Source organism: Marmota monax, unplaced genomic scaffold, assembly GCF_021218885.2.
Source record: "Marmota monax isolate L192 unplaced genomic scaffold, Marmota_monax_Labrador192_F-V1.1 WCK01_AAM20220418_F8-fsc00237, whole genome shotgun sequence".
NCBI classification, from domain to species: domain Eukaryota; kingdom Metazoa; phylum Chordata; class Mammalia; order Rodentia; family Sciuridae; genus Marmota; species Marmota monax.
Window position 1 is genome coordinate 477,806 of NW_026694627.1, and position 24,287 is coordinate 502,092.

General features: G+C 48.3%; 1 protein-coding gene across 2 annotated transcripts; it reads right to left on the reverse strand.

Annotated features, from left to right (window-relative positions):
• Positions 1-592: 592 nt before the first annotated feature.
• Eif4h (eukaryotic translation initiation factor 4H) lies at positions 593-24,020 on the reverse strand. Of its 2 annotated transcripts, XM_046422774.2 has the most exons (7): positions 23,863-24,020; positions 8,517-8,704; positions 6,881-6,945; positions 6,698-6,794; positions 6,342-6,401; positions 2,672-2,809; positions 593-2,449 (listed from the first exon to the last, which is right to left on the reverse strand). In XM_046422774.2, the coding sequence occupies exons 1-7, from the start codon at positions 23,919-23,921 to the stop codon at positions 2,310-2,312; spliced, it is 747 nt and encodes a 248-aa protein (XP_046278730.1). In that variant the 5' UTR covers positions 23,922-24,020; the 3' UTR covers positions 593-2,309. The 2 variants fall into 2 exon arrangements, with proteins under 2 accessions (XP_046278730.1, XP_046278731.1); XM_046422775.2 differs by lacking the exon at positions 6,342-6,401.
• Positions 24,021-24,287: the final 267 nt, after the last annotated feature.

The following is a 24,287-nucleotide window of genomic DNA, read 5'->3' on the forward strand; positions in this document are numbered from 1 at the left end:
GGCCTGAGGAGGCCTGAGCTGTGCTCCCCCACTCACAACCCACAAAGGGATTGGACTGCAGAGGAGTGACCCAGGGGCGGGTCAGGTCCTCCAGGGACCCCCCCAAATCCACCTGGAACGTGTGTGCCTGCCTGCTCCCTGGCTCATCCACCCCTCTTTGGAAGATCAGAAATACCAGCCCAGGGCAGTCTATGCTGAGCACCATGCCCACAGCTTCCACCCCCAGAGTCCTGGTGCCCCGCGGTGTCGCGGGAGGACCTAGGATTTCTTTTACAAGCAGCTACTATTAAAACACACACACTCACACACACCCTAAGCATTTGCTTTTTTCCATCTTGGGAAAAGCTGTTTACCTAACAAAAAGCTACCACCAGGCCTGGAAGGTTTGCCAGTTGAGGAAATTACATTTTAAGGAAAGGGAAAAAAGGGGCGGGGGAGACTGGCATCATTTCTAGCTTTTAAAAATAAATTCACTAGCCCTGTACCTTACATGACAGTGCGCTCTCCTAAACCTGGATGGTGCCTCCCAAATCTAAAACTGCTAATTTCACAAGCAGCTTTAAAAAAAAACTCAAAAAAGTAAAGACAAGCATTAAATATTACGTAAGGTTTTCTTTTATTTAAAAGATCATTCACAAAATACCATATCCATAGATTTACTTTCTGTCATATAACTGAATGTGTTAAGTGTTTGGAATTCCACTCTTTTCTTACATTTAAAAGTCAACTGGACTGCCCATTAATGAGTTTGCTTTCTTCTTTTATCTTTTCCACACTGAGGATGTAAGTAGGTCATCTGAGAGCATCAGGTTGGTACAACCGCACAATGCATGTCTTTCTTAAGGTAAGTACTGTGTTACACAAATGGTTCTTATCTCAGAAGCGGAGAGGATGACAGGCGGAAGGTAGGAGAGAGAGTTCTGTAAATTGCTGAGACCTGGTCATGGGTACAAGGAGCCAGGATGACAGCTAGCCAGGAACTGCCACCAAAGCACACCACGTGAGCAGGCCGGGCTGCCCCTTGGCCCCCAGCAGTCCTGGCCTCTCTTCCCTAGGGCTCGAGGAGCTAACTAGTATCCCACCTGCTCACACAGTGGTGTTCAAGCATAAATGCCACTGCCTAATGCCACACCCCCAGGGGAGGGCTGAACACTGTACCCAGGAGCAACAGACTGTCCCACAGATGAGAACACACCCAGACATGTGTAGCCAACCAAAGACGCGGCGGCTCTTGACAGCTCTGCATGTAAGACTTTCAATTCATCAAGTGAAACAGTCAAGTGCTGGCCGGGCTCTAGGCCCACTTTCACGGCGAATTCATGGGGGAGTGGGAAGCAGCCTCTGTGTTGCTTGTGCTGGGGAACAGAGACACGAGGGGATGCACAGCACAGACGACAGGGGGACAGGAGGAGCTGCGTTGGCCTGGCCGCACTGGCCAGCACCACCCCTCAGCCCCATGGCGCCCCCGCCTGGAGGGAGCAGTGCAGCCGAGCTGTCAGCACTACACCCAGTAGAGCCCAGAGCCTCAAGCACCTGGGGGTGGAGGGAGGACTCTGGACACTCCTGGAAGAGCGGCAGCAGAACCCGGAGCACAGTACTGCTGGTCACTGTGTGCCTGCCCGACGCCCGCTATTCCTCCCTCCAAGGCTTCCGGAGATGAGCCCATTTGGCCCAGACAGTCCTCCAGGGGGGGCGCTGTCAGGGACCCCTCTAAATAGCAGCAGGAAGCAACCTGCAGGGATCGACAGGTGTTTTTCCTTGTTTTAAAACAAGGGTCAATTTTGTCTACTGATCACAGATCGATACAAACTGAGATGCGGCTGGTGGAGCTGCTGCACCTCGGCTGCTTCTGGAAGCCACAGCAACAGAACTCAGCATGCAGGGCAGGAGAAGCACTGAGAAAAACCAAGGGAACACCTGGAGTCTGGCCAGTGCCAAAGTAAAACGAGGAAGTGAGGGGACAGCGGAGCAGCCCCTTGGCCGAGGCTCCCACACGGCGCTGCGTCACCCCGCAGACCCCGCGTGCTGTACGGAGAACAAGGAGCAAGGGGGGAGGACAGAGGAGAACGAGGAGGAAAGGACGGGGAGAAGAAGCACCTAACAGGCACTAGAGACAGAGCGAAGCCAAGAATGTACTAAAAACCACTTGTTAACAGCTGACATGCAGTCACAAGCTCTGTGTTTCCGTTGTAAGAAAGGAGGACAATGTCAGGCGCAGGAATGGTGACTGCAGGGCGGCCGGTCCAGGGCCACCAGGCTGTGGTCTTGCTCTAACTCCCCCACACCCCCATTCCCTCCCAACCGTGAGCTCATTCTTGCTCCTTGTGAACGACTTCCTCTCTGGGCCTGGCTCCCCCGAAGATGGCGGAGTTGGGATTGGCTACTTGATTGAGGGGCGTTGCCACTGTCCGAGGTTTGAGCTGGAGTCGCGGTCTCTGTGCTCTTTCCTCTGGGGGAGAGAAGAGGTGGTTTATGCAGAATGGGCTCCATCCCACCTCCGGGTGCGTGCTCAGCCACCCAGCCCGTCTCCCAAAATTGACAGCCTCTGTACAGAACTGAATTCTGTCGCCAGACAGTCTACGGGAGGCAAACGCACTATTTAGGACAAAAGGGTGACCCAGGCAACAACTGCGTGAAGACAGTCGGTGTGCATGCAGACGGCTCGTCGTACCTTCTGTTGGTTCTCTGAAGTCCATGTTGGACCCGCGGAGGGGAGGGCCATCTCTGAAGCGGCTTCCCATCGGAGGGCCAGCTCGCCGGTCACCAGGGCGACTGCCTCCCCTGCTTCCTAAGAAGTCATCCCTGAAGCCTGAGGAGAGACAGGACACGAGTGACGTCACACTGCTGCCTCGAGGGCAGGTGTACAGTGTGCGCGAACAGACTCTAATGTCTGATTCATTGGTTTGTCCAGTATTTGAAGATTTTCCAAAATAAAGAATATTGAAAACAAGTACAAATGACAAGTTAAGAGACTTAAAATAAAACAAGACCCAGACTCACAGAGAATAAAATGAGCTCTTTAAATTCTCAGTCTGAAAGAAAAGTAGAAAAATAGCATGAGACTACAGCAGGTCTTGGTCTGGTTTGTAGTTATTTAAAAAGACAAACCCAAAATTTAAAAGCTAAATGCTTTAGGACACAAAAATCATACACGAAGACAAAAATACTAAGTCTCTGGATGATCCATCCCATTTCCCTATTTCTGCTACAATATGGCGTGGACTGTTCTAGAAGGAAAGCACCTGTGTGGTAGTAAGGAAAGGCCATCCGAGGAGGCTCCTCACTCCGAGGGGCATTGGAGCCCCTCCCCTGGTGCTTGTCAGTATCCTCCCTTCATACCTGAGTGAGTGGGGGCTGCAGCTCAGTGTTCTAAGGAACTCATTTTTAAGGCCCCCGACATATTCTACATACGAACAATTCTCGCTATCCAGATTAATTTGCTAGAATTTATGTCTATCCCCAAATCAAACTGGCAGCACTTGGAGGGCATGGTGATGCACGCCTGTGATCCCATCGACCGGGGAGGTTGAGGCAGGAGAACCACAAGTTTAAAACCAGCCTCAGCAATTTGGTGAGACCCTGTTTCAAAATAAAGAATAAAGTGGAAGTGGTGATCTCAAGGTTTAAAACAGCCCAAGCAGTGCAGCACTGCCTAGTGTCCCAGGGGCAGGGAGGCCACGATGGGCTTCAGACAGGCCATTCAGGTTTGGATACCACAGGTGTGACAGAGCTCTGGTGCGATGAGTGCAGCAATGCTACATGGTCGAGTGCTCTGAACAGAGCACACAGAGACAAGGCTGGGCACTGCCTAGGACGCAGGGACCGAGGCTCAGGGGACCCAACCCTGCACTTATGGAAGGAGTCCTGGTTCGGTCCGGGCTGTTTCAGTGACCCAGTGGCTTATAGAACACAGCCATCTTAACCAACAAGACCCAACCATCTGCACAGTCCAGCCTTTCTGTTCTTTAAGGGTGGCATGGATTTTGGAAATAGATTGAGTTATCTAAAATCCAGTTCAGAGACTGAGTTGCACAACGTAAATTAACAAAATGTGTGATGAAGACAATTCTAAATAGATTTGAAACAACAGGAACAGGAACAGGGCTGTGGAGAAAACACACTTGGATGCTTATAGTCAAGCGTTCAGGTCTTTATGAAGTTCGTAGGACCATATTATCTGATTAAGCTTCCTCGGAGGCCTGGAGGTGGCACAATGGCAGAGCAGTTGTCCAGCATGCACAAGGCACTGGGTTCGGATCCCCAGCACTGCAGAAAAACTAAACCAAACCAAAACCCCCAATCCAAGACTAATCAATATCACATGCTTAACCCCACCCTCCCTCAATTAACCCAACTTTTCCATGTGTGTGTGCAAGTTATACCCTTTTAATATGAAATTTGAAAATGTGTTGCTCTGCCGGGCATGGTGGCGCACACCTGTAATCCCAGTGGGTGGGAGGCTGAGGCAGGAGGATAGCCATTTCAAAGTCAGCCTCAGCAAAAAGCGAGGTGCTAAGCAACTCAGTGAGACCCTATCTCTACATAAAATACAAAATAGGGCTGGGGCTGGGGCTCCGTGGTTGGGTGCCCGAGTTCAATCCCCAGTACCCGCCCTCCCAAAAAAGTGTTGCTTCCAGTGATGGGTTCATACCTACCTCAATGAGGCAAATCAACAGCTACTCTGTCCAGGGGTGTGACAAAGCACAGCAGCGTAACAAAATCAGCATCTACTAATACCAGGCCTCACTTCAAAGTCCCTTAGGAAAATTACACAGGAAGGAAGGCAAGGCTTGGCCCCAGGAAGCATCTTTAATCAAGTATGCTGATGGATTTCTAGGAAAAACACCATCCATGAAAACCTGGAGTGGTCTCCCTAGCTGAGCACACCGGCTCATGCTTGGTCCCAGCGGTTGTGTGCCAGTGAGGAGACGCAGGGCCAGGCACATGGGACGCCTGTGCTCTGTGCTCCCAGCCCTACACCTATCTTTGCTGTTCTTTTTTGTATTGCTAATTTTCATGTGGCTTTTAGAAAAGTACAAGAGCACATGTCATTTTTTAAAAAAGCATAATTCTATTAGAGTAAAAAAGATCTATTTTGCAAGTAAAGTATAAAGCATCAAATTAGCCACGACTCCCTTTAGCGCTCCCGCCGGGTTTTAGATGTCACCGCACTTGAGGCTCACAGTGCCAGTGGTGAAGCAGTGGCTCCGACTGCATCCCTGCCTGGGCATCAGGGCCACGCCAAGCTCGCAGGGAAGAGCTAGTCCCCCTGGAGTGCTGGGCCCACGGTGCTGTTTCAGCAGGTCTCGGGGCCACTGACCCTGCGCTGGGCTGGCTCTGAGGAGACTTCTGTTGCGTGCTTCAGTCAGAGACCAGCTTATACATAAAATTACAGACTTACTGGATGATACTGTACTTTTATGAATAAGCTCATTTCTGACTGGCTATACAGGATTTTCAAGAACTAAGTTACTCAACAAACATGTCGTTATCTGTTTAGCTCAAGCAGTGCTGGAAGTGAGTTTCAAAACTTCCCAGACTCAGACGACAGCTGCCCACAGTCCCTCCCCTGCTTGGGACTATTAAGCTCCATGTAGGTGAGGGGAGGCTGGGGAAGGGGCTGGGGTTCCCACGCTGCACAGCGGGGTGTGCAGAGCACAACTCAAGTTTGTGGGAAAGAAAACAGGCCTGCTCTCCTGTCCACCCTCCTCCACTACGAATGTTCTCATCATATCTGTGCTGTCCTCCACAATTACAGAACCAGAGGTCCACATGAAGTCAAGTCCCAGGGAGGGAGGTCACCCTTCCACAGGCAACGCCCTCCTGAGCTCAGCCACCACTGGCTCCCTAGGTGGGTGGGAATGTTTAGGGCAGATGTCTGCACAAGGGACGGCAGCCACACGCCCTGTGAGGAAAACACAGACCTCCAGACTCCCTTCCGCCATCTGAAGAGCCACCAGGAACCACAGTTCTGAGGCTTTCTTCCACTTTCCAGAACCTCTAACTATGTTATTTCTAGAAGCAACTGTACTCCTCTTCGTGCCATGCACAAACCCAGCGAGGAGCTTCCCCGGGTCAGTGCCTGAGCAGACGAAGACTGCCAATGGCAGAGACCCAGGGCCATGCTGACCAGGCACAGGTGGGCATGCGGCAGGGGCACGGGCCTGGCCTGCCCTCCACTTGGACTCTCAGCTCTGCTCCCAGGGACAGGGAGGCTCACTGCTGCCTGTGTGCCTTTCAGGAAGGTCCTGTCTGTGAAGGGAGCTAGGCCCAGCCACTGTGGGGAGCACAGCAGCAGAGGCTGCTGGGAAGGGGAAGCGTGAGGCTTTAAATACTGATACCGGAATTGAAGTCATCCCGGGAATCCCAGCCACCTCTAGATTCTCGAGAGCCACCCATTCCTGAGGATACACAAAAAAGATAAAATTGAGGTTGTTTCATTACCTTGCTGCACAAACATGGAAAACTTATCTGGAAGACGTACAACCCCTGAGCTGGGAGGTGCAATGGAACCACTTAAGAGTCCTGCTGCCAACAGAGAACCCCAGGCTCGCAGGAGCCGCTACTCCTGAGACTTGGCGCTCGGTCTTAAAGCTCACGAGGACCTATCAGCCTAGGAGACAGCGTCCTGCGGTCAGGAGCTGCAACTGCTGGGCACACAGCAAGCATCACGTTCAGTCTCAGAAGAACCAATCACCTCTGTCATCTGGTCCACCTTTCCTGAATCCAAAGCCACCTTTATCTTGTTTTCTGCCTTCTGCAATGTCCACACGAAGTGACCGATCACCCAACAGCTAATGATAAGGGGAAAATAGTGTAAGTATCAGCAAGAAGACAAGTCCCCGCTGCTCGCGCGACCCAGGGGACCCAGGGCACTCACTGCGCCGTCGTACGTGAGGGCTTCCTTCAGAGAGTCCACTTCATCGAATTCTACATAGCAGAATCCTGGAAGAGAAAAGAAGCCCCGCCTTCTTCAGGGAATTCTGGACTAGGTATCTGCTATCCCCCCACCGGTCCCATTTCCCTCCATCACAATGACCAGTTTTGTGGCATCAAGGTGAGAGCAGCTAAGCAGACTCTGAAAGAGGGTATTTCATTTCCAAGAAATGGAACCTGGACATTCCTCCCTCTCCATTATATACTGTTAGTTAGAAAATGCCAACCTAACAGGCACTGAAATGGCAGCCGTGTGTCTGAGCAGAGATTCCCGGAATGTTCTAACTACAACGGCAAACCATTCTCGGGTTACCGCAGAGCCATTCAACTTCTGGAAGACTTCATTTAATATACTGTAATTGGGATCAGATTTCATAGATTTAAATTAATACCTAGAGTGCTCTGCAGGAGAGGTTCGAGGTGCCCATTAACTTTCTACCTGGGTATAAAGTTTGTTTCACAATGCCAAAAAATGCATCCCTGGCAACAAAGCTACCTGCCGCTTAAGCCCAAGCACAGGTGACTGACGTGACTCTAATACTGCCCCTCCCTGATGTCTGGAGTGTAAATCTGGGCTCAGCACCCCTGGGCCACATGCTCACACTGCACCTGCACACCTCCCCAGAGAACCCTCACCCCAGGTAGGGACGACACTTCCACAGGAAGGCAGAACTTTGAAGGCCGAGCCCAGTTTTCTCCCCTTTGTGGCCCGTGTCAAGAGCATCCTGCCCACACTCAAAGGCTCCCCCCATTTCTCTCCCCCGAGTGGATCCAATACAGAAAGCAATGGAGGAAACCACACCCGGCTCACAGAGGCCATGACAATATTCCGAGACAAACTCCAAGACCCACGCCACACAGAGTGCGACTGGGTCCACGCACAGTTTTTACCCCAGTCTGAATGACTATCATGTCTCAGTGGGTAAGCTGGGTGGGACTTACTTTTCCAAGCTCAACTGACAGTTTGATCATATGCTACTCGTGGCTTCCCAAGACCACTCTGACCCATGAGCCCTTTGCTCTTCCTATCCTGCTCCTGATCATAAGTCACACTGCACTTTCCATGATGCACAGTGTGGGCCCAATGTCTTCATACCTGGCACTATGCACTTAGGCTGGGCACACTTCCCTCCAGGAAACCTGGAGAGGCAGGACACATCTCTACACAAACACCTTAGGGAGCCAGTCTGCAGACATCAACTTCATCTGAAACCAGCAGCCCTCCCCAGACACATTACCTTGAGGGTTTTATAACTGGATTATAGGAAAAGGGCCAAGAAACTGAGAGTTAGTCTCCATGAAAAATGTGTTCAAAATCCTCAGATTCAGCTCCCCAGTTCTTTCCTGGGCAGAGATGGGCCTGCTCTCCCGTCAGACAGACCCATCTGGGAGTGAGCCACATACTTCTACAAACTGGATCAAGTGGAAAACAGGTTTTCCACAGTGCAATTGAGGAACTGTGAAGTCAAGAGCGATGCTCCCTTCAGCTCCCTGGACCAGGCGAGTGGGGTGTTCTGGTTCACTAACACATCTTCACTGACCACCCCCATTGATAAATAATAAAGACCTCCCAAACTCACCTTTAAATTTGTCTGTGTCTTTGTCTCTGACTAGCCGTACACTCCTTATGCTGAGATCCTTGAAGATAGCATCTATGTCGCCCTGAACTGTATTAAAAGGTAGATTTCCTACATAGGCTGTGTAGGGGGGCTCTGTGGGCAGCTCCTTCTGGCTACGGGAACCATGGCCACCAGAACTGCCACGGGACCTAGGAGGAGAAACAGACAGGATGAGTCTGCCATGAGCCTGTCCCCAAAAGGAGCAGGCCAGGCCAGGCCGCCTTCCACTCAGTTAAGCCACATGCCAGCAGCCTAGACCAACACTCCACTCTAATATGCAATCAGAATTGAACATTTTAGAGAATATTATAAATAGACTTATCAAAAAGGTGCCTGATTTTGAGGACAGAAACATGGAATATAAATAAATGTGCACTTCTGGATAAGCAGATCCAAACAGTGCATCTTCATAAAACAAGGAGCTCTCCCCCAGTCCCTTGCAATCTGCATCTACAAAATGTTCACATCCTAACATCTGCACCAATGCCCTTCTTCCCGTGACAGCACTAGGAAATACAGAAGCCAACCGTCCAGAGCAAACACTGTGCATCTGGAGGAGGGACTACTGAAGCTGAGGGGCAACACTGAGGACACGCTATTTTCCTCCACAGCCAGGGCTATACTGTGTTCCACGCCTACTTCTCCAGGTCCTCAAATAACGGTGTCCTGCCAACCCAGTGAACCCCGGTTGGCCCTCAGCAAGTTGCCGATTCTTCAGTGTGCTGGTTGAAACCCCAATTCCTGACACTAGTCTTACCACCTGAGGAGTTGGTCCTTCAACTTCTCAGCTTTATTTGCAAAATTTGTTTCTTAAGATTAACACAGACCTTGAGTGGTCAATGACAAATACATGATGCTTCACATGCTCCCTGGCAGTGCACACGTGTATAGCAGCAATCACCTGCGACCCTGCTTGTTATGTGTAATTAAAAAATGAGGTCATTATACATTGTCCAAATCCACAGAAGGTACAAAGCCAAAGTGAGCCCTCGTGTCAACTGTGGGACTTTGGTGATAAGGACACACACTCACAGAAAATGCTCCCACCATGGCAAGATGTGGTGGCAGTGGGGAGCTGTGCTCTAGGGGCAGGGGCACACAGGAACTCCATTTTCTGTGAACCTAGAAGTGCTCTAGAGATAAAGTCTATTTGAACAAACAGAAGCTTTTCACATTGAAGAACATCAGGTAGTAAACGCGTAAGAAACCACAATTAGAAACCCCGGCCCTAACCACCAACACAGCAACCAACCGGGGAGGGCTCCTCGGGGACACCAAACAGTAAAATGGCTTGGGGAGAACAAGACACTCACATGACCTCCAACCACTGGTCCATACAGTGCTATTAATTTGAGGCGGGGATGGGGGGTCCTTCTCAAATGGAAGCATCAGTCACATCAGCCATCACCACAATTGAGTATCATCACGGTGGGATAAACATCACTTGCTCCGTATTTTGGCACAGATCTTCAAATGTGTCAGTAACAGAGGACAAAAAAGGCAGAGGGCTGAATGACACATGACAGCTACTACTATGTGTGGGCTTTGGGTCCTGATACACAGAGCTATGAATGAAAGCAGGCAGAGAAACTTGCATGAGGTCTGCTACGATGTTAGGTTGTTAGGAGTGATAATGGCGCTGCCTCCGGGCAGTGTCCCTGCTTGAGAGAGGCTCAGGGGCCAGCAAGCGTCAAGACAGCTAGAGTCCACTTTCACAAGTGTGCATGCATCACGTGCACTAATGAGGCTCGAGTGGCGAGATGCCAGCTGATGACCCCTGCCAATGTCCGCTCTATCACTTTCTCAGCCTTACTACAGACTCAAAAGCATTCAAAACTCAGGAAACTCCAGAGGGGGAATTAAAAGGTTTTTTTGGGCAGAGGTTGGGACTCAGTGGTAGAGCGCTTGCCTAGCACAGGTGAGACTTGGGAATGTTTCACAGCACATCTTAAAATTAAAAAAAATTTTTTTTTTCAAGAGACATTTAAAACAAGAAGGAGTTCCTTCCCAACAGAAGATCAATACCAGTCTTGGAAAGCAACTTTATCTTTTATCCACATGCTGCTAGAAATACTAGGAAGGAAATTCTACATCTTTAACAAGACAAAGTCAAGATATCTCCAGCCTATCCTGGTGGTGCACACGTGTAAGCCAAGCAACTCAGGAGGCCGAGGCAGGAGTAGCGCAAGTTCAAGGTCAGCCTCAGCAACTTAGCAAGGTCCTAAGCAAAAGTCCGAAGTTTAATTCCCAATGCTACCAAAGAACAAAACAGAACTGGACAATGACTATAAGACAAGGCACAAACATCTGTAATATGGTCCCAGTGGAGGATGAGTACTAATAAAAACACTTTTGAGTTTATTTATTCAACACTTATTAAATATCCAAAAAGAAAATATTCTCTTGGACTTAAGCAGCTCACAACTGATTAGCACACAAAAAACATTTATAACCACACAGGTACTCATACAGGCATGTTTGTGTGTATGCAGGAGTCACCCCTTAACTGTGGGGGTTATGTTCCAAGAGTGCCTGTGGATGCCTGAAAAAGGTTAGAAGGAAACCCAATACACACACCTTCCTCTCGCACACCCCTATGATACTGCTCAACTTGTAGGTAAGGCACCCCGAGATTATCCCCCACCACTAGGCCAACTGTAACAACATACCACAATAAAGCCACGTCAATGTGATCTTTCTCTCCACTGTCTTCCTGCACTGCCCCTTGTTTTTCCTGGGGATGTGAGCTGGTACACTGTCTATGTGGCGAGGTGACACAGGCACCAAGAAACAGCGGTGGACTGCTGACCTTGTGATGACATGTCAGGAGGATGGTGTAACCATGATGCTGTGGTGTGGGCGGCGTGTGCAGCAGCTGTGCTGGGCGGGGGATGACTCATGTCCAGGGCAGCCTCTCAGAACAGCTCACATTTAAAGCACCATGTATTTCTGAAATTTCTGATTTAATATTTTTAGACTATAACAAATTGTGGGAAGCAAAACTGCAGGTGAAGGGGTGCTCCTGGATATAGATATGCAAAAGGCGAAAGGCTACAAAGGTTTAAGGACTGTAGAGATGATAAAATCGCTACGGGGCAGAGGGGCTGGGGCCCACAGGAGCCACTCCAGGGGCATCTCAGCAGTGCCTAGTGTCTGGGGGAGATGGAAACCTGGCGCAGGGAGGCCTGCTGGAGGGCGCATGAAACGTTCGCAGTGAGACCCTCAGAGGGTGGACACAGGCCGGGAAGGCCAGATCAGACTTGACCACTGCGCCTGGGTGAAGAATGCCACCAGAACAATGACGGCACCCACACACGGACAGCAGGAGGCAGCGCGGCCGAGTGGAGGCAGGCAGTGTTGAAGAGCTGTCTGAACATCAGGGGGACATCTCGAAGTTCCTAACTGGTGACGTGACTCTCTGGAGCACATCGACCAAGCCACCACCACCACAATCAAGTCACCCTAGCCTCATCAAACTGCCAGTGGCAGTTTTTCTTTAAGTCCCAAAGTAGTCCCAATTGTCACCTGCTTGATACAGCCAGCTCCCCAGGGCATCAGTCAGGCCCAGCTCTCATCTGTGAGAGGCCAGGGCTTCAGGGTTGGCACCGCCTGGGCAGGGTTTACCTTTGCTGACTATGAAGCACCTGCCCTGTGCCGGCACTCCAGACAGACGAGGCCAGCAGACCCCACAGAGCAAGGTGAGCACGATGGGAGGCCAGGAAACTCAGAGCTGCCTCAGACCCAAGACTCAAGTTGGCAGGGAGGGGATGTGACCTAGACAAATAAGTAGTGTCACGTAAAAGTGCACAGCGAGTCCTTAGGGTACATCAGCCCAAAGGAGGAACAGCCTCACTTGGCACATTGTGGGCTCTGGGTAGGGTCTCCACCAAATCACTTCTATGCCTCAGTTTTCTTGTCTGTTATTTTATGAATACTTGAAATCTTAATTTTAGGGCTGGGGATGTGGCTCAAGTGGTAGCGCGCTCGCCTGGCATGCGTACGGCCCGGGTTCGATCCTCAGCACCACATACAAACAAAGATGTGTCTGCCGAGAACTAAAAAATAAATATTAAAAAATTCTCTCTCTCTCACTCTTTCTTTAAAAAAAAAAAAATCTTAATTTTATAAAGTTTAACTGACCATAAATTACATCATAAATACTGTGGCTATATAAAAGCCAATAACAATTCTAAAGCGTTCACAGGCAGCCTGAACATGCTTGAGGCTCCACAGTCTGAGCAAAGGCCCGTGGAGGGGCAGGGCAAATAGAAAACATCAGTAAGGTACAGGTCCCAGCCAAACCCACACTGCCCCGTTCAGAACCCATGCCTAGGCTCTACCTGCTGCCACAGGCACTGTGATCATTGCTGTTTCTTTCTTTTTTTCCTTTTCCTTTGTTTTTGGTACTGGGGACTGAACCTTGGGGCACTTAACCAATGAGCCACATTCCTAGCCCTTCCCCCACTTTTTTTTGCTGAAGTTGGCTTCAAACTTGCCATCCTCCTACTTCAGTCACCTTGGCTGCTGGGATTATAGTATGCGACAAGGTGCCCTGCTCACTGCTGTTTCTTGGGGACAGTTTATTGATCAATGATACAATGTTAGTAGCAAGTTATACCCTCAGTAACTCAGGAAATCCAACCTTCAGCCATCCAAACTCAAATCGACCAAAATGGCTATGAAGGGGAGAGTAGACCGTAAGCCAGCCCACACCCAAGTGCAGTTCCTGCCGAGGGAGCCTGCATGGGCCAGGCATCTGCACAGGAGAAACCACACCCCCACAAAGGACTGCAGAGTGCAGGTGACAGCAGTGGGCACAGGCGCTCCAGGGTGGAGGAGATGGAGTTGGAACACACAGCCACCGAACAGCAGCAGGCACCTGAACGCACACCCACAACAGAGTGGAGGGCACCAGATGTAAAGGGAAAAGGAGACCAGTGAGAGAAGAGCGGAGGCTGTGGGGCCAGCGCTGGGCCCAGCAAGCAGACGAAGTGGAAAATCAGGTGCGCCAACTTCCACACCGCAACACAGTGAGAACAGAAGGGTCCCGCCAAGTTACTTCTGGGAAAGCACTTTATAAAGCTTTCTAGGTGCCCTGTAAACCGCACAGAATTTCAGCCCTGCTGTCCCCCCCGCCCCTGTGCTGGGGACTGGACCCTGGGGCACTCTATCACTGAGTTATATCCCCAGACCTTTCTATTTTGAGACAGTCTCACTAAATTGCTGAGGCTGGCCTCGAACTTGTATCCTCCTGCCTCAGCCTGAGTCACTGAGATGACAGGTGTGCACCACCATACCCTGCTGTCACTCTCAAACACTAAAATGAAAATGCCAAGAGACCAGATGGGAGAAGAGTCACCACCTCTGTGTATCTGGAAAAGGACAGCTCGCCCGCTACACCTACAAGTGGTCAGTGAGAGCTTCACTAGGGCTTACCCTCTGGTCTTCCATGGCCAGCGCTCAGAGTGGAAGTCTGGCAGGGGGCACGATGCTGGAGCCGACATGCACTCGGTCAGACTGCACTCACTCATTATTGGTGATGCTGGGAACTGAACCAGGGGCACTGGGCCTCTGAGCTGCATTGATTTTAATTTTCATTTCAGTCTAAGTTTCCCAGGCTGGCCTCCTACTTCAGCCTCGCAAGTCAGTGGGATAACAGTGCACCACCGAGCCCAGGGGCAAGACTGCCTTTGTAAGAGCAAAACTCAAGCAAGCAACAAACCTCAGCATAGGCTTTAAAAAGGTAAGAGAGAGAGGGAAGGAGGCAGGAAGAAGAAAAGCAGACGACAGTCAAAACATGTGATTACTGGGTTTTGGACAATTAAAAAAAAAACAAGGCCAAACTCCTACCAGTTAAACCCTCATTATACAGCAAACAACTTATTCTACATACTATTACCATTTACCTTAGTATGGCACACTGGTCACATCATCAAAATAATACTGATAATTATTATTAACTAAAATTTAATTCATTCAGATATCCTTAATTTTTACCCCTTTTCCAATTCCATCCAGAATGGTCTTTAAAAACTGCCTAATGCCATTTAAAGGCAGATTTTTGGCTGGGTGTGGTAGCACAATGCATGCCTGTAATCCCAGCGGCTGGGAGGCTGAGACAGGAGGATTACAGGTTCAAAGTCAGCCTCAGCAAGTTAGCCAGGCCTGAAGCAACTTAGTGAGACCCTGCCCTGGCTCTAAATAAAAAAACCAAAAAGGGCTGGGGATGTGGCTCAGTGGTAAAGCACCCCTGGGTTAAAAAAAAAAAAGGTAAATTTTTTCAGCCAGGCACAGTGGCAAATGTCTATAATACCAGAGACTTGGGAGGCTGACATAGGAGGATTGCCAAGTTCAGGCTGGTCTGGGCAGCTTAGCAAGACCTTGTCTCAAAACAAACAAACAAAAAATCAAAACAAGGAGCCGGGATTGTGGCTCAGTGGTACAGCGCTTGCCTGGCATGCGTGGGGCACTGGACACTGGGTTTGTTCCCTGGCACCACATAAAAACAAATAAAATAAAGGTATAAACAAACAAACAAAAAAATCAAGACAGTAATTTCTCCCCTAGTAGATGGCCCCTGGCTAAGAATAAGCATTCTCCAAGGCCTTCCATCAGCCTTCAAAATTAAATCCCGTTATCTTGATAACTGGGATTAATTACAGGCCGGGCACGGAGCCTCTGAAGGATTCTAGAAAGCACAGAGGGCCAGGTAGTGCCCACAGTGAATTTCTCCATGGTCCTTATACTCCAGAACTTTGCTCTTCGGAACTCAGTGAATGTGATCTCAATAACCCAACCACATCTATAAGATGCACAAAGCTGTGGGGGAAACCAAGCAATTCTAACCAGCAGATCATTGCTGCTCCCCACAGACAGGAACTGTAGGGCTCACTGCTGCCTCCAGTGCCTTACCGTGATGAGTACTTTCCAGGAAAGGAAGGAATAAAAGGTCAGAGAACTACAAGCTATTTCAGGATTGAAAATTACTTCAGTCCCTCATGGGTATTCTCATTTGGAAGAAAAAAATAAAACCCAGAAGAAGGTTACGCACACTTACACTACATTGCCAATTGGTAATTTAAATCCATGTTTCTCAAAAAATTTTGACACCAACATCATGACTTCACGAATGCATGTGTATATAAATGTATGCATGTTAACTAAACAAAACCAAAAAAGTAATGTCTAATAATTCTAACTTTTATTATAAAGCACTATATTTTCTAATCTATTTCATTAACAAACAAAACCAAATGACCCACTCAATCACCTTATGTACAGGACACAAAGCAGTTTGAAGGCCTTGATTTGGATGGACAATGAATACAGGAGACTTCTGATTTGAGAGGCGGAGGTCCTAAGCAACTTAGCAAGACCCTGTCTCAAAATAAAAAGTAAAAAAAAAAAAAAAAAAAAAAGGGCTGGGGACGTGGCTAATGGCTAAGAGCCCCTAGGTTCAATCCCAAGTACCCCCCAAAAGGCAAGTGTAGCTAGGTACAGTGGTGCATACTTGTAATCCCAGCAGTTCAGGAGGCTGAAGCAGGAGGACCACAAATTCAAGGCCAGTCTCAGCAACTTAGCCTGTCTCAATGCAAAAAATAAGGGCTGGAAATGTATCATGGTAGAGTGACTCTAGGTTCAATCCTCAGTACTGGAGAAAAAACACACTAGGTAACAGCCATGGGGGGGAGGGGGTTTTCCATATGCTAGTAGTTTCTACCTTTGCTTATATATGAAAATGTTCAGTTATTTTACATGTTAGGAAAATAATCAACTAAAAACTTTCAGCCTAATCCAGATCTCACTAATGTCCCTCTATTTAATGCAAGTAATAATTCTCTCTCGCTCGCTCTATTTTGGCAGTGCTGGCAACTGAACCCAGGGACTTGCACAGGCTAACCATGCATTCTACTGCTGAGCATCACCCTCAAGCCAACTAGCAATTCTATTTGCAATCTCTAAAAAAGCATTGAGATGTAATTCTTTTGCTCTAAAATCTGCCTCCATAGCAATGGTTTTCTTTTAAAATACTTTTAAAAAATATTTTGTTATACATGAACACATTAATATTTTTGTTTATTTTTATGTGGTGCTGAGAATGGATCCCAGTGCCTCATACATGCAAGGCAAGCGCTCTGCCACCGAGCCACAATCACAGCCCTGGTTTTCTTATACTTAAGCCAGACTCTTAAATTTGCTAGATGTTAAAAGCTGCTAAGACTTCGTTTTTTTTTTTTTTTTGGATGGGGGTATTGAACCCCGGGGTGCTTAACCACTGAGTCACATCCCCAGCCCTTTTCTGTATTAGAGACAGGGTCTCACTGAGTTGCTTAGCACCTTGCTAAGTCGCTGAGGCTGGCTTTTAACTTACCATCCTCCTGCCTCAGTCTCCCAAGCCGCTGGGATTACAGCTTTGTGCCATGGAGCCAGTTTAAGAAGACTTCTCATTTAAAAGGTTGTTTTCTACTGAGCTGCTGAGCCTTTCCTTGCTGGATGACCTTTCCAGACCCATGCCATGCTACAGGCTCTGGTTTTCTAATGTCATAAGATGCTTCCCACACTGGGCATGCATGGCCATTAGAATTTGGGCAGACTTCTTGAAAATAGTCTGTAACTTTCAGGAAAAATAACACTATTTGTTGCTGAAGACAAAATTCAAGCTTTCAAGCAAAAAATATAATTTTATACTTCCTGTAATTGGCTCCATAGCCTTCCCTGTTCAAAGCCTTTCCTGAGGAACCCAAGAGTAATGCTAATTAATAAGCGTGTTTTTTGATACTGTATAATGAAATGTGTCAACATTTGGAAGATCTGCAGAACTCAGCCAAACTACAGTTTCCAAATCCTAAATGGATGTTACAAAAGCACACACACATTGCCTCTCTATTCAAAGCACAAGACAGAAGGATAGATTTTCGTGTAACAGTATGAAAAGTTTATTGAGGTTTCAGATTTCACACTGCAACAACCTTCACAAAAACCAGCACTTGAGTTTTGGTGTAGTATCAAATAGGAATATCAAAAGGTATTACAATACTCCCACCTTTCCCAACTCCATCTGTTTGAGGTAAGCTATTCATCCTTCTTGTATCAACCCAGGTAACACAAAGATGGAGACAAAAGCAGATGTGAGAAGCCAGCTGCCTCCTCTAGACTAAGTGGGATCATTAAAAGGCCCCTAGATGTGACCAGCTCCACATGAATCACAGAACAGTTTGCAAAGGGAGACTTTTAGTCTCCATCTATGCTGGTCCTCCTCAACCAGAGGCACCATGTTGTCAAGGGACTATCAGGACAACTCACCTAGAGGTCCTGATGAAGACGGATATTTTTGGATATTTTAAAAAATTATGACATGGAGAAAATTTCTAAAAATCAAGTACAGGCAACTTAATGGAATAAACAGAGGTAATGTGTCCATCTGCAATTAAAAATATATATATATTATTTTTTAAAAAATCAAGCAAGCACTCACTCTAGGCCACAGAGTGCAAAGGCCCAGGGAGCGCTGCCCCCAGACCCTAAGTGAGCTGGGTGCTGGAGCCTGATCTTGGCCATCTGACACTCATTCAAACACTCTGCTTTGTATGTTCCAAGCTCCTGGGAACACTCCTTGAAATTGTGAAATCTTCCCAGAACAGTAAGGTGAATAATTTCATAACATACGAAGTTTCTAGAAACCACAGAAGCATTTATATGACAATTATTTATAACCACTAAGTACTCATTTATAATACTGAGTTACTCTGGTGATAAAGAAAATGTTTTATGCCTTCAAAAACAGCTTCTCTTACCTGGCTTTAGAAATATGCCCAAGAAAATAAAAGCTCCTTTCAGTCAAGATAACTTTTCTCACTCCTACTTACCCAAAGAGCAGAGAAACACCATTAAAAAACCGAGAAATCAGCAAGGCTCCAGGTTTAGTCACCAGTACCACAAAACAAAGTGAGAAAACCAAGGCTACCAACTGTGTAGCACCTCTGATGCACCAGACCCCAGGCCGCGCTTCGGACACCTCTCACTGCGCTTCCCACAGCCCCGCACCAAGTCTCCACCTCATGGGGGAAAACAAGGCTGGGAGCAGGGCAGGAGCGAGCTCCTGCGCACGCGGCCTGCACATGCTACACCAGGGCTTTGCCAGAGTAGACTTACAGAGTGCTCCTGGTGAAACCCCTATTTCTGGTGGCACTTTTCAGAGAGGATAAGGGTTTGCAATGGAGCAATGGGACATGTCCCATTGGAGGCACCATGGAGCAATGGGTGAAGGATGACAGCAAACCCAACAACTTGCCATGACAGTAAACAGGAATTAAGAATGAGCCTTTCCACCCTTCCTTCTTAGTCTTTTTAGTTCCCTTCCTTCCAGTCCCATGGAGGCCTCCTGTACCACTCTCAGTCAGTTTAATGCACTCTCCTTCCTCTAACATGGCTTTGCGCTTGGCTCCGTCACAGGCCTGCACACAGCTCAGGGACTTGGTAGTGAACAAAATGGGTGGAATTCAAGTGTTCATGGAAGGGACATCCAGGAGGAGGGGATGACAACACAGACACACAATACACTGAACAAACAAAACAGCTGTGCCAGGTGCCACAGCGGTGCATGCCTGTGATGCAGCCACTCAGGAGGCTGAACCAGGAGGATCTCAAGTTCAAGTCCAGCCTCAGCCACTCAGTGAGACCATGCCTTAAAAAAAAAAAAAAAAAAAGGTGGCGGTGGGGGGGAGGAGTAGAGCATCCCAGGTTCAGTCCCTACTGCCAACAAAACCCAACAGACCACAAGAATGAAATCATAATTAGAATAAGGTATGCTCCATATAGGTTTAATGTCACGATACACTCTACTGTCATGTATATCTAAAAAGAACAATTTTTAAAAATATATCAAATTAAAAAAATTATTATAAGAATAGGGGAAGAGAAAGTTTTGATTTTTTTTAAATTAGTTGTTGATGGGCCTTTATTTATTTGTGTGTGTATGTGGTACTGTGAATCGAACCCAGTGCCTCACCTATGCAAGGCAAGTGCTCTGTCACTGAGCCCCAGCCCCATTTTTGATTAAAAAAAAAAAAAAGCCAATCATTCATTCAACAAACACTCGATAAACATCTCCTATGCTTCAGGCAGGGGACAGAATAGGGGACAAGCCAAGTTTCTATATGCATGGTATACAATAGTGTCTAGTAGGTCAAAGAGTAAACAAATTATTAAAAAAAAAAAAAAAACCCAGCTGGAGGTAAAGCTCAGTGGCAGAATGCCTGCTTAAAGATCCTGTGTTTGGGCCCCACCCCTCAAACAGGCAGCATCAGTAGAAATAACAATAGTTTTTACATGCTGCTTTCCTTCCCATTTTAAGTCTTAAAATATACTTAGAGACAGAAAGTAGAATAGTGGCTGTGAGAGCCTTGGGGAAGGGGAAGTGAGGAATTACTGTTTATGGGTACAGGGTTTTAGCTTTACCAGGTGAAGTCAGGAAGATGGAGGGCGGGGCAGGCACACTGCATTGTGAATCAATTTAATACTACTGAACTGTACACCTAAAATGGTTGAAATGTTAATTTGATGCTATGTATATTTTACCACAATAAAAAAACTTAGAACTGGGGATGAAGCTCAGTGGTAGAGTGCTTGCCTAGCATGCGCAATCTCTCCCCGGCAACCCCCCACAAAAAAAAGTACTTAATGGTTAGAGGGCTGGGGGTGTAGCTCAGTGGTAAAGTGCTTACAGAACAAGGAGCATGTACAAGGCCCTGGGTTCAGTGCCATTGTGGGGGAGGGGTGTCAGATGGCCAAGATCAGGCTCCAGCACCCAGCTCACCTAGGGTTTGGGGGCAGCGCTCCCTGCCTTTGCATGCTGTGGCCTCAGAGTGAGTGCTTGCTTGATTTTTTTAAAATATTTTTTTTAGTTGCAGATGGGAACAATATCCTTATTTATTTTTATGTGGTGCTGAAGATTGAACCCACTGCCTCACATGTGCTAGGCACCCTTGCTTGATTTTTGAAAGGGCTTAATGACCCATAATGTCCAATACTTCCATTAAGTTAGCTGTACTTGTTTTTTTTTTTTTTTTTGAAATTTTCTCCACCGACATGACTTCTAAAAATACCCTTCTTCACCAGGACCTCTAGGTAAGTTGTCCTGATAGTCCCTCAACTTAAAAGGCTAGAATTCAGTGGGCATGGTGGGGCATGCCTGAAATCCCAGTGTCTCAGGAGGCTGAGACAGGAGGATTGGGAGTTCAAAACCAGCCTCAGCAAAAAGGAGGCGCTAAGCAACTCAGTGAGACTCTGTCTCTAAATAAAATACAAAATCGGGCTGGGGTATGGCTCAGTGGTGCCCCTGAGTTCAATCCCCAGTACCAAAAGGCTAGAATTCTAGTTCCCTAACTGAAACCTCAAAGAAATACTTTTTACTATGTTTTACTATGTTCACCACATTGGTTTTGAACTCCTAGGTTCCAGCAATCCTCCCACCTCAGTATGAGTATCTGGGACTATGGGTATGTGCCACCACATTCAACTTCAAGAAAACTTGAATTTGTACCTTTACCACATTTTAGCAGGTACATTCTCATTTCTTGCTACCTCTGGGTTCCAACCTTTGCTTCAGGATTGATGGTGTTCAGTTAAGTGCTCATAAGACTTTGTTGACATTTGGAATGTAAAAATCAGGATTTCTCTGTACTTTATCAATGGCAAGTGAAAACTGGAACCTCACAAAGACAATTTAGCAAAGTGCAAAACAATGTCTATTCAAGATCTGATACAATTCACTCTTGATAACTTGGCATTTTGGTTTTTTTTTTTTGATTTGCTTGTTGAACAACAATGCTGTCTCTGGTTCTCTCTTTGGCTGCTGAGGACATGTCTGTTGAGGCTTGGGGTAAATATCACCTCCCTACAACTGCACTGGCTATCAAACACAACTGCAAAACAAGCTTATGTGTGTGTGGGGGGTTGTGGCTCAGTGGTAGAGCACTTGCCTGGCATGGATGAGGTACTGGTCAATCCCCAGCAATCAATAAAAATAAAACAAAATAAAGGCATTGTGTCCATCTACAACAAACAAACAAACAAACACCAAGCTTATATGGACCACCTAACTCAAAACCAGGATTTCAGATCATAACTATTCATTACAAGCCTGCTATTCCTTTTACCTGTGATCTAAGCGATTTAGAGCAGAGATGTATTATTACTCAATCTAAGGCAACTCAGATGACCATTGAAGAATATGTGGTCAACTATGTTGCTAAATTTCAGAGAATAACTAGAAGTCCGCTCATGTATAAATTGGGCACACAAACCCAACAACAGGTTTTAAAAACTACTTTTAAGAAACTCAGCCAAGGCCAGGCATGGTGGTGTATGCCTGTAATCCCAGCAATCATGAGGCTGTGGGAGGAAGATCCAAAGTTCCAGGCCAGCCTGGGCAACTCATTGAGGCCTCAAGCCAACTTAACAAAACCCTGTTTCAAAATAAAAAATGGCTAGGATATGGCTCAATGGTTGAGCACCTCTGGGTTCAACCTCAGTACCACCCCACCCCCAAAAGAAACTAAGCAAAACTTCCTATGGACTTTTACATCACTATGAAGCCAAGTGAACAATTCCAAGGTCAGACACAGCAGATACAGATGTAGTAAAGGACTTTCCAGTAGGAAGCTTACAAGATGCATGGCACTTTCTAGAGTGGCTCATTTTAGCTTTAGGAGCACAGGTGGGCAAATAGCTGCCATTTTCACATGGCTGCTGGTATTGGAAATGAAACGCATCTTAATAAAATTCATTTTGATCACTTTCTACTTTGGGTTGTTCAAGTCTCCTTCAACTATCAAAGTTTGACATGCATTCATCTTGAACACCTCACTGTCACCAAAGAACTAGCATATCCAACAAAGGCATATTTTAAATAAATAAATCTCTAGGCTCAGTATAATATGACCAGCTAATGTGGTCCCAATTCAACTAAAACCTCCTTGGACCTGCCTTAAATTGAACTATTCTTTTTTCTTGGAACTTCTGGATGTCTTTTGAAACTAGAAAAAAGACCTCGCTATTAAAATTTCAAGACGACCAAAGTCCAAATTTAATGTCTAGAAAACTACCCCAAAGGCGCTAATTTTACGTCATCCAACATTTATTTCCTTTTTATTAGCAAATAAAATATTCTTTGAAATACAGGTGGCTCCACACCTATCCCAGCTTCCATGCTTGTCACCACACTGGGTTCACTCCGGCACCCAAAGAAGCCTTTGTTTGAACCATTCCCAAACCAAGGTATTAAAAGTGATCATTCTTCACCAAACAAAGATACTTTCTGGACAGCAACCTGGGAGACTGGACACCTCAGTAGGTACTATTGTGGTGCTATTCTGGGAAAGTAATCCTTTCTGTAAAAGGACACAAAGACCAAGTGTGTCCTTGACCAACAGCAAGGTGTTTACAGCCTATCTTCTAAATTCTGTATGCGGCAATTTGAAATTAAAAAAAAAAACAAAAAAAAAAACAGGGTGATTTCCTTGAATTAAACACCATGAGCTTTCGATTCACCAAACATTTTCCTTTCAACGACGGCGCCTCAATTAAATGTAGCCTTCTGCATTGGACCAGAATCGTAACGAGGCTACACGCGACTCCGTCTCCAGGTCAGAACGAGAAAACTAGGGAGAAATAAAAATTTCCACCAGCAAGCACGTGGCAGCTGTCAATACGGCGCTCCGGTCGGAGAACCGCCGTCACAGACACCGCTGTGATGCACTTGTTTTCGTTGGTCTCCCTCCTTGGGCCGCCCGCCACGAAGCGACCCCCGTGCTGCCCCCGGGGGCATCGCCCCTCTCGCGGCCTCCGACCTCCCCCGGCCTGCCGGCCTCCTCTGCAAGGGCCGGGGCCCCGGCGGCGGGCGGAACGAGCCCGGGAGGTCGGCCGAACCGGGCAGGCCGCGGCCCGCACCCGCGCTGCAACCGAGCCCCGCGCCCGCCCTCCAGCGGGGGATGGGGCTGCCAGCGGTGCTCGGGCCCGGGCTCAGGGTCGCCGCGGCCGGCAGTGCGGCCTGAGCACAGCCCGCACCAGCGCCGGGGCAGCAGGAGGGCGCTGCCCCTCGAGCAAGACCCCGGCGCCAACCGCCAAGCCCCGGCCCCGAGCGCGCCATTTCCAGGCCCCGGCCCTCCGGGCGCTGCTCCAGGCCTCCGCGGGCCCGGTCGGCCGCGGCCTCCCGCCGGCCCAGGCGAGCGCAGCGAGACCACCGCCCCGGGACCCCCGACGCGGCCCGGCCCCCGCGCCCAGCAACACCCGCGCACGCCCGCCTCACCCTCTGCCGCCGCCGAAGCTGCTGTAGGCCCGATCGTCGTAGGTATCGAAGTCCGCCATTTGCCGTCTCCGCTCCGAGAGGAACCAGGGTGAGGGAGGAAGGACCCCGCAATATAACTCCCCCCGCCCCGCCGCCGGGGCTGTCCGCTGCACCGCCTGATCGCAAATCGCACGCACGCACGCGCGCGCGCGCGCACGTACGCCGCGCCGCGCCCGGCCTGGGCCGCCCGGCCGCTGCTGACCCGGCGCGCTCTACGACCCACGTGGTGCGGCGACACGGGGGCCGCGCGTCCGGACGGCCGCCGCCGCCCATTGTGTGCTGGCCCCGCAGCTGCACGCGCGGCCGCCTCCTGCCCCCGCCACGCCGACACAACCCCTCCCGGCTGGGCCCCCTCCGACGAGCGGCGCTTTCTACTGCGGCTCGGC

Coding starts and splice junctions, on each gene's coding strand:
- Eif4h (XM_046422774.2), bottom strand. CDS start 23,921: ATGGCGGACTTCGATACCTACGACGATCGGGCCTACAGCAGCTTCGGC. Junction 6,946..8,516: donor AGACACAGACAAATTTAAAG/GTGAGTTTGGGA, acceptor TTTCTCTTCCAG/GATTCTGCTATGTAGAATTC. Junction 6,402..6,697: donor AGGTGGACCAGATGACAGAG/GTGATTGGTTCT, acceptor GTGTATCCTCAG/GAATGGGTGGCTCTCGAGAA.